Source organism: Delphinapterus leucas, chromosome 10 (assembly GCF_059928025.1).
Source record: "Delphinapterus leucas isolate spDelLeu-1000000601 "Yukka" chromosome 10, BTC_Dleu_Yukka2, whole genome shotgun sequence".
Taxonomy (NCBI): domain Eukaryota; kingdom Metazoa; phylum Chordata; class Mammalia; order Artiodactyla; family Monodontidae; genus Delphinapterus; species Delphinapterus leucas.
The window spans coordinates 80397170-80412573 of NC_143138.1; the positions used below are offsets into that span (position 1 = coordinate 80397170).

At 41.2% G+C, this 15404-nt stretch overlaps 1 protein-coding gene across 18 annotated transcripts in view; it reads right to left on the bottom strand.

Annotated features, from left to right (window-relative positions):
* Window positions 1-2488: 2488 nt before the first annotated feature.
* MAGI1 (membrane associated guanylate kinase, WW and PDZ domain containing 1) overlaps window positions 2489-15404 on the bottom strand; it is a 613664-nt gene continuing 600748 nt past the window's right edge. For 10 of the 18 annotated variants that reach the window (XM_089919526.1, XM_089919525.1, XM_022572617.2 and 7 more), the window contains 5 exons: window positions 11309-11402; window positions 11115-11178; window positions 10000-10143; window positions 7550-7688; window positions 2489-3467 (listed from right to left, as the gene is read on the bottom strand). In XM_089919526.1, coding sequence (XP_089775652.1) covers window positions 2716-3467; window positions 7550-7688; window positions 10000-10143; window positions 11115-11178; window positions 11309-11402 — 1193 coding nt within the window. In that variant the 3' untranslated portion in view covers window positions 2489-2715. Of the gene's footprint in view, window positions 3468-5398; window positions 5488-7549; window positions 7689-9999; window positions 10144-11114; window positions 11179-11308; window positions 11403-15404 lie in introns of all 18 variants that reach the window. The other 8 variants (XM_022572619.2, XM_022572633.2, XM_022572618.2 and 5 more) reach the window with 2 other exon arrangements.

A 15404-nucleotide genomic window follows, 5' to 3' on the forward strand; every position in this document is an offset into this window, starting at 1 on the left:
ATGGGTGGGAGGGAAGTTCCTATAGGGTTTGATTTAATCATACAAAATACTCATCCATATCATCTCTCATCAAGACATGAAGTGTGGAACTAGGGAAAGTAGGCTCAAAAGAATCAGTCTCCAATTTAAGGTTACAGTAGTTCAGAGAACACACTACCTTTCTGCTTAATGCATAGTCCCTGTACAGTACGATATTTCCAAAGCAAATCTGATATGTGGAACTCAGACGGCACTGCCACATCAAAAGTCTTCACAGACGGAGCCAAGCCCAGGTGGGTAGCACACAGATTTTAAGATGTCAAGTATCATCTCTGACAACAAGAAAGACATCAAAATGTTAACTTCACGATGTACTCCAAAAATCCACCTCTTGATTTCATGTATTTAAAACTCTGGACCACAATTGAAAGCATGGATCATTTAACATCACGGATTTGGCTAGAAAGAGTGAGAGAATTTCTAGCAGTGGAGCCTTAGGAATAAAATCCCCAAGTTGGCTCTTAGGAAATTGATGAAAAAAGAACATCATTATTCAGCTCCGCCTTACCACTGTAGTTCAATGTATGCTCTGTATGGAAAACTCTGAAGATAAAAATAGCAGTCACAGACTTTTTCCTCTTTTTTAGCTACAGAAATGTACAACTGTGTCTGTTCCAGGAAAGAAACTTGCTTTGTGCGTGTCCACACAATGACAGCTATTCATTCTAATGTTATGTATAAACCCATAAGTCAAATAAAGCTATGAACAATGTAATATTTATATATGCATAGTGTTTTATAAAAAGATTGGCCCACATACTGCTTTTCATCAATACAGAAAGAGCATTAAGTCCATAGCACACCACAAGAAATGAATGAAGAACAGAAATGCAAACAAGTGCTTAATAAATCACAAGCAGGCTCATCATGGAGGAAATGATGATATTCAAACCAACTCAAGCTTCAGAGAATTACTTATATAGTCTCCCATTTTTAAAACAGCTTTACATACCTGATTTAGTTTACAGTAAAATATATCCCAATGAATCAATTTGTTTCATATTCAGAAATATAAACACATATCACATTCCTCACAGCTAAATTTTGTGTCATAAATTCTCTTTTATACAAGAAAAAAAGGCAACAGTTGTTTGTTTTTAAAACAGGCTCTATTAATTACAATTTTGAACTCTGTACACATGGTAATTGGCTGGTTTTCTCCATTTTTTTTCTTTTTCCTTTTTTTTTTTTTTTTTTAAACAGTACCATGAGAACAACAGTGATTGACTTGCAAAGTTTTGTGTCTGTATGGAAAATGCAAAACAGTACTATGGAAATACACAATGCATTGTAAGCAGCGGTTTGCTGCAGTGGTCCAACAGGTACAAGCAAAGGTTTTGGCTCAGCTAGGCAGTAATCCATTTCAACCGCATCCTGGGGCTACAGCCGACCCAACCAAACCTCCTGTGAGATAGCAAAAGAATGAGTCTTTTATCAAAGAAAAATCACTATGTTTTGCTCTGTCGAAAGACTAGAAGAACAGGGTCATAAGGGCAGAGGTTTGCCAGCTAGATCTAAAACCACTGAAATCGCATCCTTCTCTCCCTTTCAATCATCCTGGAGACTTTCATTATGGTTCCAAAGGAAAACTGGCATTTCTAAGAATGAGCATGCCCAACCCTCATTTCTTTTAAACATTAACAGAGAGGTTCCTTCCAACAAGGCTTACTTACTCCCTTCTCCCCAGTTTGGCAAAGGGCAAGTGCGGGCTTACGCTAAAATGGGGGAACATACTTTCTGTACTGGCAATTCTTAGGACTCCTCACGCCAGGCACACTGTCCCCCATTCCATCTCCTATTCCGCCTCTAATCAGGCAAGACAACACAGAAGGTGTTTGTTATCCATTCCTTCTAGTAGTTGGGCAAAGCTGTGATGGCACTGCCTTAATGAAATCTTATTAGATGTTGGTGATGCTAATGAACCTGAGCATCTGTGCTTGGGCTGCACTGGGGTAATGGCGGCCAACCTTCTCCTCTTGGCACCTTTCTACGGCCAGGGAGAGTACGAACTGTTTTCTGAACCAACTATAACTTGAGAACATAACATTTCTTTGTGCTGTGTCGTTTAACTATAAATATCCTTCATTTGCGACAGTAGTCTCTTCATACAGTTTGCTTAATTTTAGGATCATCGGCAATCCTAATCCATTCCAAAGAGTCCTCAGCTTTTACAAATATAATTTTTGCCTTTTTGCTCTTTTCTTTTTTTCAAGAAAAACTCCTAACTACAGTATAGCACTACATCACTACATAAGTCTCTATCAAATTAATTAAACTTGATCAATGATTTTCCTTACTTAGAGAAGATGATCAACAGCCCCATTTTACCAGGAGAGAAAAAGGTCGCTCCCCCCAAAAGGGAACAATTCTTGACAATTCTACAGTTTATGTAGAAACAAAATTTATATCCCTTGGGGGCAGCATTTGGCAAATAATTTCCAAAAAAGTATGCATTTAAAAATACTTTCTTTAATATGATACATCAGGCACAACACGTTTCATATATATATTTTTTTTTCTTTTAAGATTTCAAATGCATCAAATGTTTGTCGCAAGTCAGAGAATCATCAGGCTGACGTCAGACGCTTCACTAGGTAAGAAACTAAATCATTTCAGGTCTGTGAGCTTCCTCTTAGAACCTTTGACACGGTAAAGGCTGGAATGTGATTCAGGGTCTCAGATACTGAGGTCGGTGCTACATTCTTTGTAAGGTCGCCTCCTCTGCTCCGGGGGATGTCTGGAACTTCGGCCGGCATCCTGTTTCAGACTTGTCTCGTCCCTCTCTCGGTGGCCGCCTTTGTCCTCTTTGCTCCTTTTCTCCAGGGACCGCTCTCTCCTCCGCTCGGGGGACCTGGTCCGCCGCCGGTCTGTGGATTTGGCTCTCCTTTCGGGCGAGCTTCCTCTCTTGCGCTCCGGAGATCTTCTCTGATCCAAGAGTCTCTCGAGAGACCTCCTCCGCCGGCCGGGGGAGCCGTCCCTCCGGCGGGTTGGGGACCGCTCTCGCCTCCTCTCCGGGGAAGCCTCCCTCTTCTCCTGCTTCTCCCTCCTCTCCAAAGTGTTGTCAGCGCTCCTCGTGCCCTCCCTCCGCTTCTCCGGGGGCCTCCTCTTGGGGCCATTGGTCACCATCCGCTCGGGTTGGGCATCTCTTCGTCCCTCGGGTGCCCGGTCCTTGGGTCGGCAAGCCCCACTGTCGGGTTTTCTAGAAGTTCCGTTCCATGTGTGATGTTCGTTGGGTTGTCTGCTATACTCTCTGCAGCCTTTGGGATCTCTCACGTGTGCCCGCTTTTCCCCATGTGGTGATGATTTGTGAAGATCGGGTGGATAACTGGACTCCAATGATGGATGCTGTCGGCGGTCGGGGGGCGCGGCCCTCATTTCCGGAACACCTTGTGGACCGGTGGGAGGGCCGTTCCCGTCGCTGCTGGGGTCTGCGAGGAAGAGAAACCAGAGCAACAGTTTGGTACCAAGGACCTCGGCTCCTGTCTCCACCCGCACACGTGAGATCCCATTAGTCACAACAAACAAACGACTGTTACAGCAGTCAGAATCAAAGCCAACTGACTCTTGGTTAATTTAAGTATAACTGCAACTAGTCAGGGTTAAAAAACTGGTACTTGTGCCTTTCCACAGCTAGCCTACTGTTCTTTACACTCATAGACCATTAAAGAACTTGTAACATCAGTCATGAGTTTAGTCTTTAAAGGCACAACCCAAATAGTCTTTCTAAAAGTATCAAAATGTCCCCACCCTATCTCCTGCTCTTTTTTCCCCACTCTACCCCCCTTCCTCCCTGATCCACCCCCCCAGCCCCCAGCCCCCATGACAGAAAATATTCCTTTCTTTAAAGAATACTTATTTTAATTTGCTTAAAAACAACCTGGGCTATTGACCTGGAGGGTCAGGAGGGAACTTTCTGGGGAAATGTAAAGAGTTGATGTTTTGATCTGGGTGGGGATTAAAGGCATGCATAGAGAGGTAAAAATTCACTGCACTGGACCCTCAGGCTTTATGCATTTTACTGTAAGCAAAGTATACTTCTCTTAAAAAAAAAAAGTTATCCAGCCTGGTAATTACAGAGGCAACACAGCCAGATGTTGATGATGGGCAATTGTGACATTATGGGAGGGTCCATTTAACATTCTCTCTACCTTTGTGAATGTTGTTCAACTATTTTCTTTACTTTTGCATAAGTTTAAGGAACTGTTTTTAAACTGTAGAGTCTGCTGACAGATAAAAGGGAGTGGAAGAGAGGCCGTCAGGATCACATTTGACATTAGATGGGGTTCGGATAGAGGCACTTTTCTTGATGCTATAGAAGCAGCCATAATTACATCTTTGAGCCGTGAAGTCACTGGACAGCTTCTTACAACCTCAAGTTGTCTATAGATTAAAAAGCAGGGCAACCCATAGGGCTCCTATTTACTGTTCAACTATCTGAAATGATGCTGCAAATGTTTTAGGTAGCATCCCGGATTTACGACAGCTCTTTTCAAAACAGGGATGCTTTGTCACACCTAAACCCAGTAAGTCATACACACTATTGCATTCCAGGCAAAGCACCTGAAATGATGTGCTGCAGCGTGGAGGGCAAACCAGGGCCACAGTCACAGGGGTGAAGGAATCACGGGTGCCCCCTTAAGGATCTTTCATGAGCCAACAAGGTCAACATTAAGCAATTAGTCTCTTTCACGAACCATCTCCCAAAACCTAGGGTGGGTTTTAACAAAAGCAGGAATATAGCCTACAGCAGGAATCAGTAAACTTTTTAAAGGAAAAAGGTGTAAAGGGCCAAAGAGTAAAATATTTATGGTTTGGCAGGCTGCATAGTTTGTCACAACTGTTCACCTGCCACTATAGTGCAAAAGCAGCCATGGACAACACATAAAAGAAATGGGCATGGCGATGTGCCACTAAAACTTTACTTACAAAAACAGGCTGAGTACAAGATTTGGCCTGTGGGCTGTCATTTGCCAAGAGATAACTGAGTAGGAAATCTCATCTTCCTGTCTATCAAAGCCCAATCCCTCTAAGTGAGAGCTTTGTGATCTGAGGTTTGTTTTTTCTGAATGCTGGGTAGGCTTCTAGAATTAACACACGCAGAAGCTTATGAAGTCATTTTAGGATCTAGGTGAGGAAAGGGGCTTCAATGACTATCATAAATCTAACCTTGGGATTTCTTACACCTACTTTTAAGAGAAGGGAGAGTAAGACTTCCATAGGGTCAGCGGTGTACTTACAATTCAAAGAACGCAGGGTGCTCAGAATGAATTGCCAAACATATCAAAATAGAGCTAAAGCAGAAGCAATGAGGAAATTAGGCCACAGCACAGAAACACCTAGTATTGATTGAGCTACAAACCGTAGTTTGATTATGGCCCATAAGGTAGAAGCAAGCCTCCCCGAGCTTTTCATTTCTCATACATGCAGCGATATTAGGAGGTATCATCGCTGTAGAAGGGAGGGCCCAGCACCAAGAACAGTCAGAGAGAAAGAGAAAGAGAGAAAGAGAAAAAGTTGAACGTTTAGATTCCCTATAACAAAGAGGAAAGAAAAAAAAAAAAATCTGCATTTGTTAACATAGGGCAAAGAGAGTTTATTTGTCCAGTCAGACAGTCTAAGGCAACACTCAAATAAGGCTGCAGAGACCAAAATCAGAACAGTGACGTTTTCAGACAGCCAGATAAGGTGACTCGAGAACCCAGACAATGGATGCATCCTTTTTTCTTTTTTTCTTTTTTTTTCTTTTTCAAACAACTGGAACAATGACAGGCTGGCATAGGAGAGCATTAACAATAAACAACAAAGGAACAAAGTTCCCTCCCCCATCTCCCTCCATCCCCCCTCCCCCAAGACCACGGCAGTTAAATTAAGTACAAAAAACTCATTACAAAAATAGCCTCACAGAGAAGCAGGTTCCAATCAAGTCAGAAAAATATTGGAACTTAACATATTATAACCCATTTGTGATTCTAATCAATAGAATTAGAGAGATTTAGTCCCAATGACACATGGAGACATTACAGTAGCACAACCCTGACACGTTCAACCCTTCTTGGAAAAAAACTGTGTATTTCAATGATCTTTATTTTTAGCCCAAAGAACATTTGTTAGTGTTGGATTTTCATCCTCAGTGCAACAGACATAGCTTTTGAGAAGGTACACAGGTTACTGACGATGACTCGCAAATGAAAGATCACATCCAACAGAAGCATAGGGAAGACAGAAAAGGGAGATAATGTTACACAGTTTCAGTGGCATAGATACACCTATGGTCAAGGTTTAGGACAGTGCACAGCTGTGGCATCTTAATGTCAAAATACCTCCCCCATGGTTGGCCATGTCTCAAGGGGCCTCATCTGATACCCATCCCATCCCCCCCGCCTTGGGCCCCTTGTATTTTGCACCTGCATGAATGCCCAACACCTGGGAAGGCTGTCCTTCAAAGGGGTTATCCTTCTCCTTGAGCTGCACCTGAATTAAGTATCTCATCAAGTCCAAAATGCAACTGGGAATTGTGCCAAATGACTTTCAGAGAAGAGGGTGACAACAGATAAATCCCTAATAAAGGGGACCAACGTATATGGGGACCATTCAATCACAGTTTCTATAGAAACTTTTGTAGACCTTTGGTTGGGAAGAAAAGCCCTACATCTAGGGCATAGATTTTTTTTTTTTTAATTTTAAACAAGAATCTCAAATAAATAGGATGTAATTATTATAATATACAATATTTCACCATCAGAACACCAGGCTAGGTGAAGAGCATTACTGTTTAGTCAAATCATGTCTACAGATATGACAAAGGAACTCTATGTAAAAGCTGGCTTTCCTCACAGGAAAGGTATAGTAATGTGTTTCCCTCACGATGGGCACTGGGAATCGATTTCATCCTTTATCACCTAAAAACATATGGTTAATATACCAACAGTTTTGTTTGTTTTGTAGCAGTGGGCTCAGGTGGTCTGATGTGGGGTAGGGACCAGTGGGGGGGATGCAGAAGTATTGCATACAGAGCATCAAGGAGGTGAGCAAGGCCCCCAAATCATCTCCAAATTTCACGCCTCTTGAATAAAGATATCAAGTAACCAAAAAAGAAAGAGAGAGAAAAAAAAGAATTGTGCCTCAACATATCACTCAGGAAACCTGCTTTCCTGCTTCTTAAAAGGAGTAGAGTCATTTTGTGCTAAGAATTGGATCTGCGAAACAGTTTGGCACAGTCCAAACAAACATTCCTTCGCTCTTGGTCGGACTAGACAAAATGTTCTCTCTGATTATCAGAAAGGGGGCTATAAAGAGCTCGTCTTAGGCCATGCCCCAGTCCACGTAAGCAAGCAAAAGGATGAAATGTGTAGAGATTTCAGAACAAGCGAGGCAAATAATCACATGGTGCGAGAGGCTGGTAAGACACTGGTGAATAGGGGAAACAAAAAGACTTTCCTGCTGCAGTTCTGGAGACAAATTCATGGAGTCATGCCAGGGAAGGAAGGAATGTTTTCATAGTTTGACCCACCATATTCTGGTACGGAGCCGTCTCCCCGCTTCAGAAACAGACGCACTCTGCGGCCACCGTTCTTAATCAGTTCAATAGCCCGAGAATGCTTCATGTTTTTGGTGGTCTCGCCATTGATCTCTAAAATTTCATCACCAACCTGCCAAAGCAAGAGAGAGCCAAGTGAGAAGATCACAAAAGGGTTTCACCAGCTATTGAGGTGCTTTGTAATTTTACATTCTTTCACTTATTGACTCACTAACTATTTACTGAACATGTTCCAGAAAAATGTTCTATTGTTTAGGATACAGCAGTGAAAAACCCCCCAAATCCCTGTCCTCATGGAGATGGTATTCTAGTGGGGTAAAGACAATAAGAAAATTATAAAAATGCATGTACACTAGACAGTGTTAAGTGCTAAAAAAAATAAAGTAGCAAAGGGAATATCAATTGTTGAGGGGAGGCAGATGTGGCAGACAGTTTCTAGGATGGCTCCCAATGATCCCTGCCTCCTTGAATTCATATGCTGTGTAATCCCCTTTCCTTCGGATGTGGGCTGGAATTAGTCACTTACTTCTAACAAACAATATGGCAAATGTGATGGGAGGTCAATTCAAAGATAAGGTTACAACATGGTTTTGGCTTCTGTCTTTTTTAAAAAATATTTCATTTATTAAAAAAAAATTTTTTTTCAGCCACAACTCACGGCATGCAGGATCTGTTCCCTGAGCAGGGTTTGAACCTACACCCCCTGCAGTGGAAGCACAGAATCTTAACCACTGGACCACCAGGGAAGTCCCTTGGCTTCTATCTTATTTGTCCTCTTTTGTTCTCTCAATTGTTCATTCTGATGTATGCTGTGAGATGCCCTACAGAGTCTACGATAAGGAAATGAGGGATGGCTTGGGCCAACAGCCCAAAGTGCACTAGTCCTACCAACAACCCTGTGAGTGACCTTTAGAGGCAGATCCTTCCCCAGCTGAGCCTTCAGATGAGATCACACTCCTGGCTGATACATTGATTGCAGCATTTACTAGGAGTCACCGACTATTCCAGGCACTGGAGGCAAAGGAGTAAACAAGACAGGCCAGATCCTTGCTCTCATGGAGCACATATTCTAGAAGGTAGAAGAGGAGAGGACTGGCTTTGGAGTTTAAAGGACTAAATTTGAGTCCTATCACTTGTTAGCTAAGTGATCTTGGCTAAGTCCTTTACTTTTTGGAGTTCACTTCCTCATCTGTATAAGGGGAGGATAAAACCCATGCCTACCATGCTGAGGGGGTCCAATCGAATATTACAATATGTCTTGTGAACTATACAACATTATACAAAATATCATAATAGTGGTATTTCTTTCAATCGAAAACTTTTTTAAGTGAGTAAAGACATGGAAAAGCATATGCCATGTGTTTGAAATATAAACAAAAGGAATATAAACCACCATATATGCAAAAATTATGCAGGTGTATGCACAGAGGAAGGATATACAAGAAACTGGTATATTAGTTTGACCCTGGAAACTATATTTTTACTATGCACCAGTTTCCTCTAATTTTTAAAAATCACATTCATGGTCTACCTTCTCAATTAAAGAAAAAAAGCTCATTAAAAAATTCAGTCTGAAGAAACATAAAATTCAAGATTCTGTCTTAAGTTACAAGCATTAAATTCCCCACCTTTGGTCACTCTTTTCCCTCTTTCTGCTCAGGGCTAATTTTAATCACTTTTTTGATTTCCTGACCTGACTCTCAATTTCTTTAATTCCTTGCAAATTGTTCCCTATGTATGTCTCCATCTATGCCCCCTATCTCTAATGAGCAGACGATTTTTTCTTTTCTAATCATCTGATCTGCCCAGGAGACAAACATATTCATACGTGGTAAGAGGTATTAGATATCTAAACAGAACAGATTGGACTTTTGGCACACGTGCATTTAAATTTTGCAGCTTTGATGACTACCTAGTGACCCTGAATAGTCACGCCACGGACTCCTTGGCCCTCTGCTAATGCAGAGTGTTAAATCATTCCCGAGGCCTAGGGGGAGGCGGCAGTGGCTAGCTAGAGACTGCATGGAGCTCACCACCCAGAACTTACAGAACCACACGGCTTCCTGCTCTTGAAGCATGCTGGGATACCCAGGAATCCCTGGGAAGTGATGTGCCTGCCCCATGAGATTAAGTAAAAGAACTATGGAGATGGGATTCAGACAATATCCATGTTAATAAGTTCATAAGTGACTTTAATCCTCCACTCAACCTCAGAGTTGGAAGAGCTCACCTAACTTTAGCAGCTACAACTAACTATGCTTGAGGGAGAGATTTATGCTAGGGTGGGAGTCCTGCACTTGGAGTGTCCTGAAAGCTCTAGAAACATGTAATTCTCATGAACGTGCAGGTTCTAACAATAGGATGTCAAGAAGTCACTGCAGATGACTTCTTTCTGTCCACTCCAGACGCCTCTCCCTACTTACCCTCATCTTTCCACACCTTTCTGCAGGACCATCCTCTGCTAAGCGCAGAACATAGAGGTCCATGTTATACTCTCGGCCGCCTCGAAGACTAAAGCCAAATCCCTTGGCACCTCTTTCCAGTTCCACAGTGTAAAAATCTTGCTCCTATTCAAAGAAATTAAGTGCAGTCATTCTGGGAGGACTTAAATCCACACACATTTCTCTCTCCCTCTTCCCCAACATCCTCCATTATGCTCATTTGACACAAAGGCACAGTTTCTATCCCCTTCTTGGTGGTTCTTGATTGTTTATTAATATCAATTAACCTTAGGAGTTTGGAGATCCGGAATGTGAAAACATTCATGAGTGTGCATACAGATTGCGTGCCAACACGCATATATTAAAGTTTAATCGGTGAGGCTGCAACTTGCATTTGGGGCAGGAAAATCCTTCATTAAATAATACCATCCAGCACATTGCTGGGTATTCAGCCTCCCTGCCCAACGTCTGAAAACATCTCATCGTTAGGATACCAACAACTACCTCCACACATCTGGACAGTGGTACCCATGCTGATTAAGGAGAATCAGGAATGGATTAGGGAAGGCTCTGAGAAGGCCAGTCGGGGGGAGAAAAAAACCTATTTAACTCTGTATCACCCCATGTTTCCCAAATTTGCTTCACCTGCTATTACTTGTGCACCCTCCATTACCACCTTGTGTGACAGCTGGGTAGCTTTAAGGGGTCTCACCTGAAATTCACAAGTTTGAGAAACACCTTAACAAAAAGACATTTTCTTGACATAAATGCCTTTATGAGTACCATGACGAGACATGAGCTGTTTTGCTCTTTCTCTGATCACCAATCCTTGAGACAATTATAGCTTTTTATTTTGTTTGGGTTTCCCCCCGAGCCCTGCCTAGAAAAGGATGTCTAGGAATATTTTTCAAAGGTAGTAAAATAAAATGTCATTTCCTTGATAAACCAATATGAGTACATGTTTAGTACATACCCCTCACAAAAAGTTATTTATCTTAATTGAGGGTACCTTATAGAAGATACCTGGTAAAAACAGCTTTAGAAAGTTGGAAGGAAACACACCAAGCCAACAAGGAAGAAAGAGAAATGGCCCTCACCTGTGTTCCCTGGGGTGCTTTGAACTCAAACTGAGATTCCGGCTTTGGTTTGGTGGTATTCCTACTGAAGCGAGAGAAAAAAGTATAAGAGCAACCCACGAGGAGACAGAGAAAGAATCAAGGAGGAGCATCGTCACAACAGGAGTTACTTTTTCCCCTTGAAAGTAACAAAAGAAACCAAAGCCATGTCTGACCTGGTCTCCTGGGCCCCTTGCTGCGAAGGGGTGTGTGTGGTGGTGATGGTGGCAATCTTCTCCGCATTGGTCAGCAAAGTGGCATTCGAAGACTCTGCAGGGTAAGACAGAGCATCAGGAAATGAAGGCCCCAGAGAAGACACTGTCACGCCAGGAGGTGTGCAGAAGCCTCACCTGTGAATTCTATCTGGCTTCTCCGTCACCACTTCAAACAGTTTTGAACTGAATTTCTCAACAAGCGTTTAAAGGACCATTCTAAGATCTTCTATGATGTGAGCCACGTACACTCCCATTACCCTCCTCCCAATCACACATCTCCACAAATGAAAGAAAGAGTTTACCCAAGAAAATGGTACTTTAAAATTGTAGCCAAGGTAGGTGCCTTTCACTCTTCCCCCATCACTTATAAAGGGCAGGCCCATCAAATCGTGGCACCACACCAGAATTATTTCCCATAATTCTACAGGCTGATAATGTCTCTGCTAATGTTTCCTGCAATTTTTCAGCGATCTTTAGTGAGTCTGTTTGATTTTCTCATGTGACTATTAAAATCAAAAGTGCGCTAACATCTTGTTAAACACACACGCACATAACATCTACTTTCTTCCCCAAAGCTTTTACAAAATGAAGCACAACTAAAAATGTGGAATTCTTGTGAGACCTCGCCTAGACTCACTCATGAAGAGTTCATTTTAAAACTTGCATTAGTTAGAGCTGGAGTTTATAAATCTAAGTTATACACATCAGGAAGCCACCCTAATGTAATGGATATGATTATATTCTCATGAAAACTGCCTTTCTTCTCCACTAAACACATTCATAAGCAACTTCATTGATCTCTGGGAGTTTGGAGACCCAGAATTTGAAAACACTCATGAACATGCCTATAGACTGCAAACCAACATGCATATATGAAAATACAATCATTCACCTTGTAATAGTTGTATGTTCTATTACTAATTATTTCTCCATTAAGGTCAAGGCAGATAGTAATCAACTATGAGCAAGTTACACTATTAATATTTATTTTAGGTTGACTGTTTGGAACTTGGCACACGTTTTCTAATCAAGAAAATGCTAAATGTGGTGGTGAAGTTCTTAGATTAGCCTATAAATGCCCATTTAATTCATAGTGTGCTGTGAAATCTAGAAGTGTCTAGGAGTCCTGTGGTTCACAGTAGGCACTCCAGTGTTTGTGGAATACATGTATCTACCCATCATGTATAACCAAGTTTCTATGGACATCTCACTAATCCTAAGTTTTTGGGATTTTACTTTCCGAAGGTAGAATCCCCAAAAATCTTCCATTTTACTTTCCTAAAAATACTACTCAGATTAGGTCTGACTTCCTGTTATTTTATTTTCATTACACATAGGCGTTAAAAGCAAGGGCTGGAGATCAGACAAATCCCTTTGTCCCCCACTCATTAGCTGTGTGCCTTGTTTTCCTCATCTGATAGAAGGGGATGATGACAATAATTCCCTTTTCTTGGGTAAAAATATATGAAATGTTTAGCACAGTACCTGACATGTAGTAAGCACTCAATACACACTGGCTGTAGCTGTGGCCCTTTCTACTACTTCTACTTTGTATTTTTTACTGTGGTAACGTGTATAAGTTATTTAAACTCTGCAAAATTAGAAAGTTGAAATACGATTTTAACAGTTTCTATTCCAGCTCTAAAGATTATGATCTGGACAGCGAAGGTGCAAGATTAGTAAGAAAATGTAACTAGACCAGATGAACTAAAATGTGAATCCAGTTCATGCTTTAGGATGATGTCTCCCACAGAATCTGTTTTACCAAATGTTGCTCCAGATTCTGAGGGAACAGTAATCTGTGGTCAAATAGGGTGAAAAATAGTGGGTGACACAGAGAGAAATGTTTTTGTGTGTCTGTGTTTTGTTTCTCCTGTGGACCCTTAACTGTGCCAATACGCTTTGTGACCCTCCAAGGTGCGGAAGTGGTACTTCTTAAGCTTGTCAGGCCTAATAGTTATAAGGTCAGATTCTAGAGTCAGACTACCTGGCTTTCCAACCCAAACTCTGCAACTTACTGGCTGGGACTTGAGGCAAAGTTACTTAAACTTTCTATGCCTCGGTCTCCTCATCTACACATACAGCATAACAGAAATATCTAAGAACACTGGTGCAAAGATTACCTGGGAGGGAAGTGTTTGGGCTCATGCCTGGCACATAAAAACTGCTCAAAAAATGATGAGCATCTTTTTTATGGGTGGCATGTATTTATTACTGTTATCACAATATTGAGTATATTATTAGTCCATTCTTATGACTGCAGTTAAGCGGCACAACCAAGGCGATAAATCTAAGTGGTATTTCATAAAGTCTGCCTGCTGTGCCCGTACAAAGGACTAGGAGACCGCACAGCCTGTCAATGTGATTTGCCAGTAGTTTCATAAACGTGGATTTTTAAAAACTTCATATTGCTCATTGTAATTAATTTTATGGAGACTCTCTGGGAAATCACAAGATTGCTAGGGCCATGGGGAAATCATCATCAGGATACCAGAAAGAATGTTCCCTTGTAATTAAAGTGATTATAATTACTGAATTGTGCAGAGGTTCCCCTTTAGAGTTCTTGGGCGTTTTTTTGTTTTTGTTTTTTTTTAAAAAGCTTAAAACCAGTAAGATTTATTTATGTATTTGTTTGTTTGTTTGGCCATGCCAGGTCTCAGTTCCGGCATGTGGGATCTAGTTCCCTGACCAAGGATCGAACCCAGGCCCCCTGCATTGGGAGCCCAGAGCCTTAGCCATTAGACCACCAGGGAAGTCCCTCTTGGGTGTTTTTGGTAGCCAGAGTTTTTCTAGGCAGGGCAGATCCCATTCTCAAACCATTTTAGTACTTATGCCATTTTCAAGGTTTGATGAGATATAATAATCACTCAACAAACATATAAATAGAATTTTTATTAATTTTCCTTCCATCATTCCTTTGCTACTTTTCACATATTTATATGCAAATCTGTTTTGGATTGAAGCTTAATTTTAAGCATTTCAAAAATTAACATTTAATATGCAAATGCCTAGCTGAGCCCACTGAATTTTTCTCCTTTTGCTTGTTTTCCTTAATCTATGAACAACCACCATATCTCGATTGTTTCCAACACGCCAAGCACTGTGTTAGGTGCATTATCACATGTACTATTTCATTTCATCCTCACAACTCAATGAAATAGGTGCAATTAGTTACCCCCACTTTATAGATAGAGACACTGAGGCTTAGAATAAGTAGGCAACATGTCCAAGGTCTTCCAGAGAGCAAGTGGAGGCAATGGGAGTTAAACCAAGGGCCTGCCTGATAGTTAACTTTTAGTTTCATTCTATTTACAAGGGAATTATGCACTGGTATCAAGGAAATCGTATCGGATTGGTACATTCTCTTCAAATAAGCAAGTACTTTTACCTTCCTGTATAAGTACCACCAACTTCACTAAGCAGTATCAGAGATTAATTAAGATACAAAATACCCTGGTTTTGAATTCTAGATTTCCTGGGCCATCTCCGAGCACTAAAATAACTTTTAGTATACCCTAGATTTCCAGGATGCTTTTTTAATATCTATTAATATAAACTTATGTTTTTCAATGAGCTTTTACGCCTTCATTTAGAATTAAACCAAGACAGTATGTGCTGAAATTCTCTCCAGCTTTTTAAAATACAGAGATGAAGTCCATTCTCACAAATTTATATCTCTATCCCAAAGCAAAATTTGCCCCATATAATAAAAAAAAAGTAAAAGGGCTTGATATAAGAGTACACCCTAGAGGCAGTTTTATAAGGGGGTGTCAAGGTATTTGACTTTTAAAACTCCAAAGCAGATAGATGGACAGATTGGCTATTTTCATGATAAATTCCCAAAAGTGCCCTACATCCTCTTTTAAACAGTGTTTACACCTGGCTTTAGCTCTCCAAGAGGAATGAAAATGGGTATTACTACACTTTCTACAGCGATCGTGTATCAAGACGAGCATATCCTAGCTCTCAAGGCACTGTCACGGTGCCATGCTAAATCAGGGCACTAACTTCTGACAGGAGCGCCGCTTATCTTGGGTTTCAAGTTATCTCCGTGACA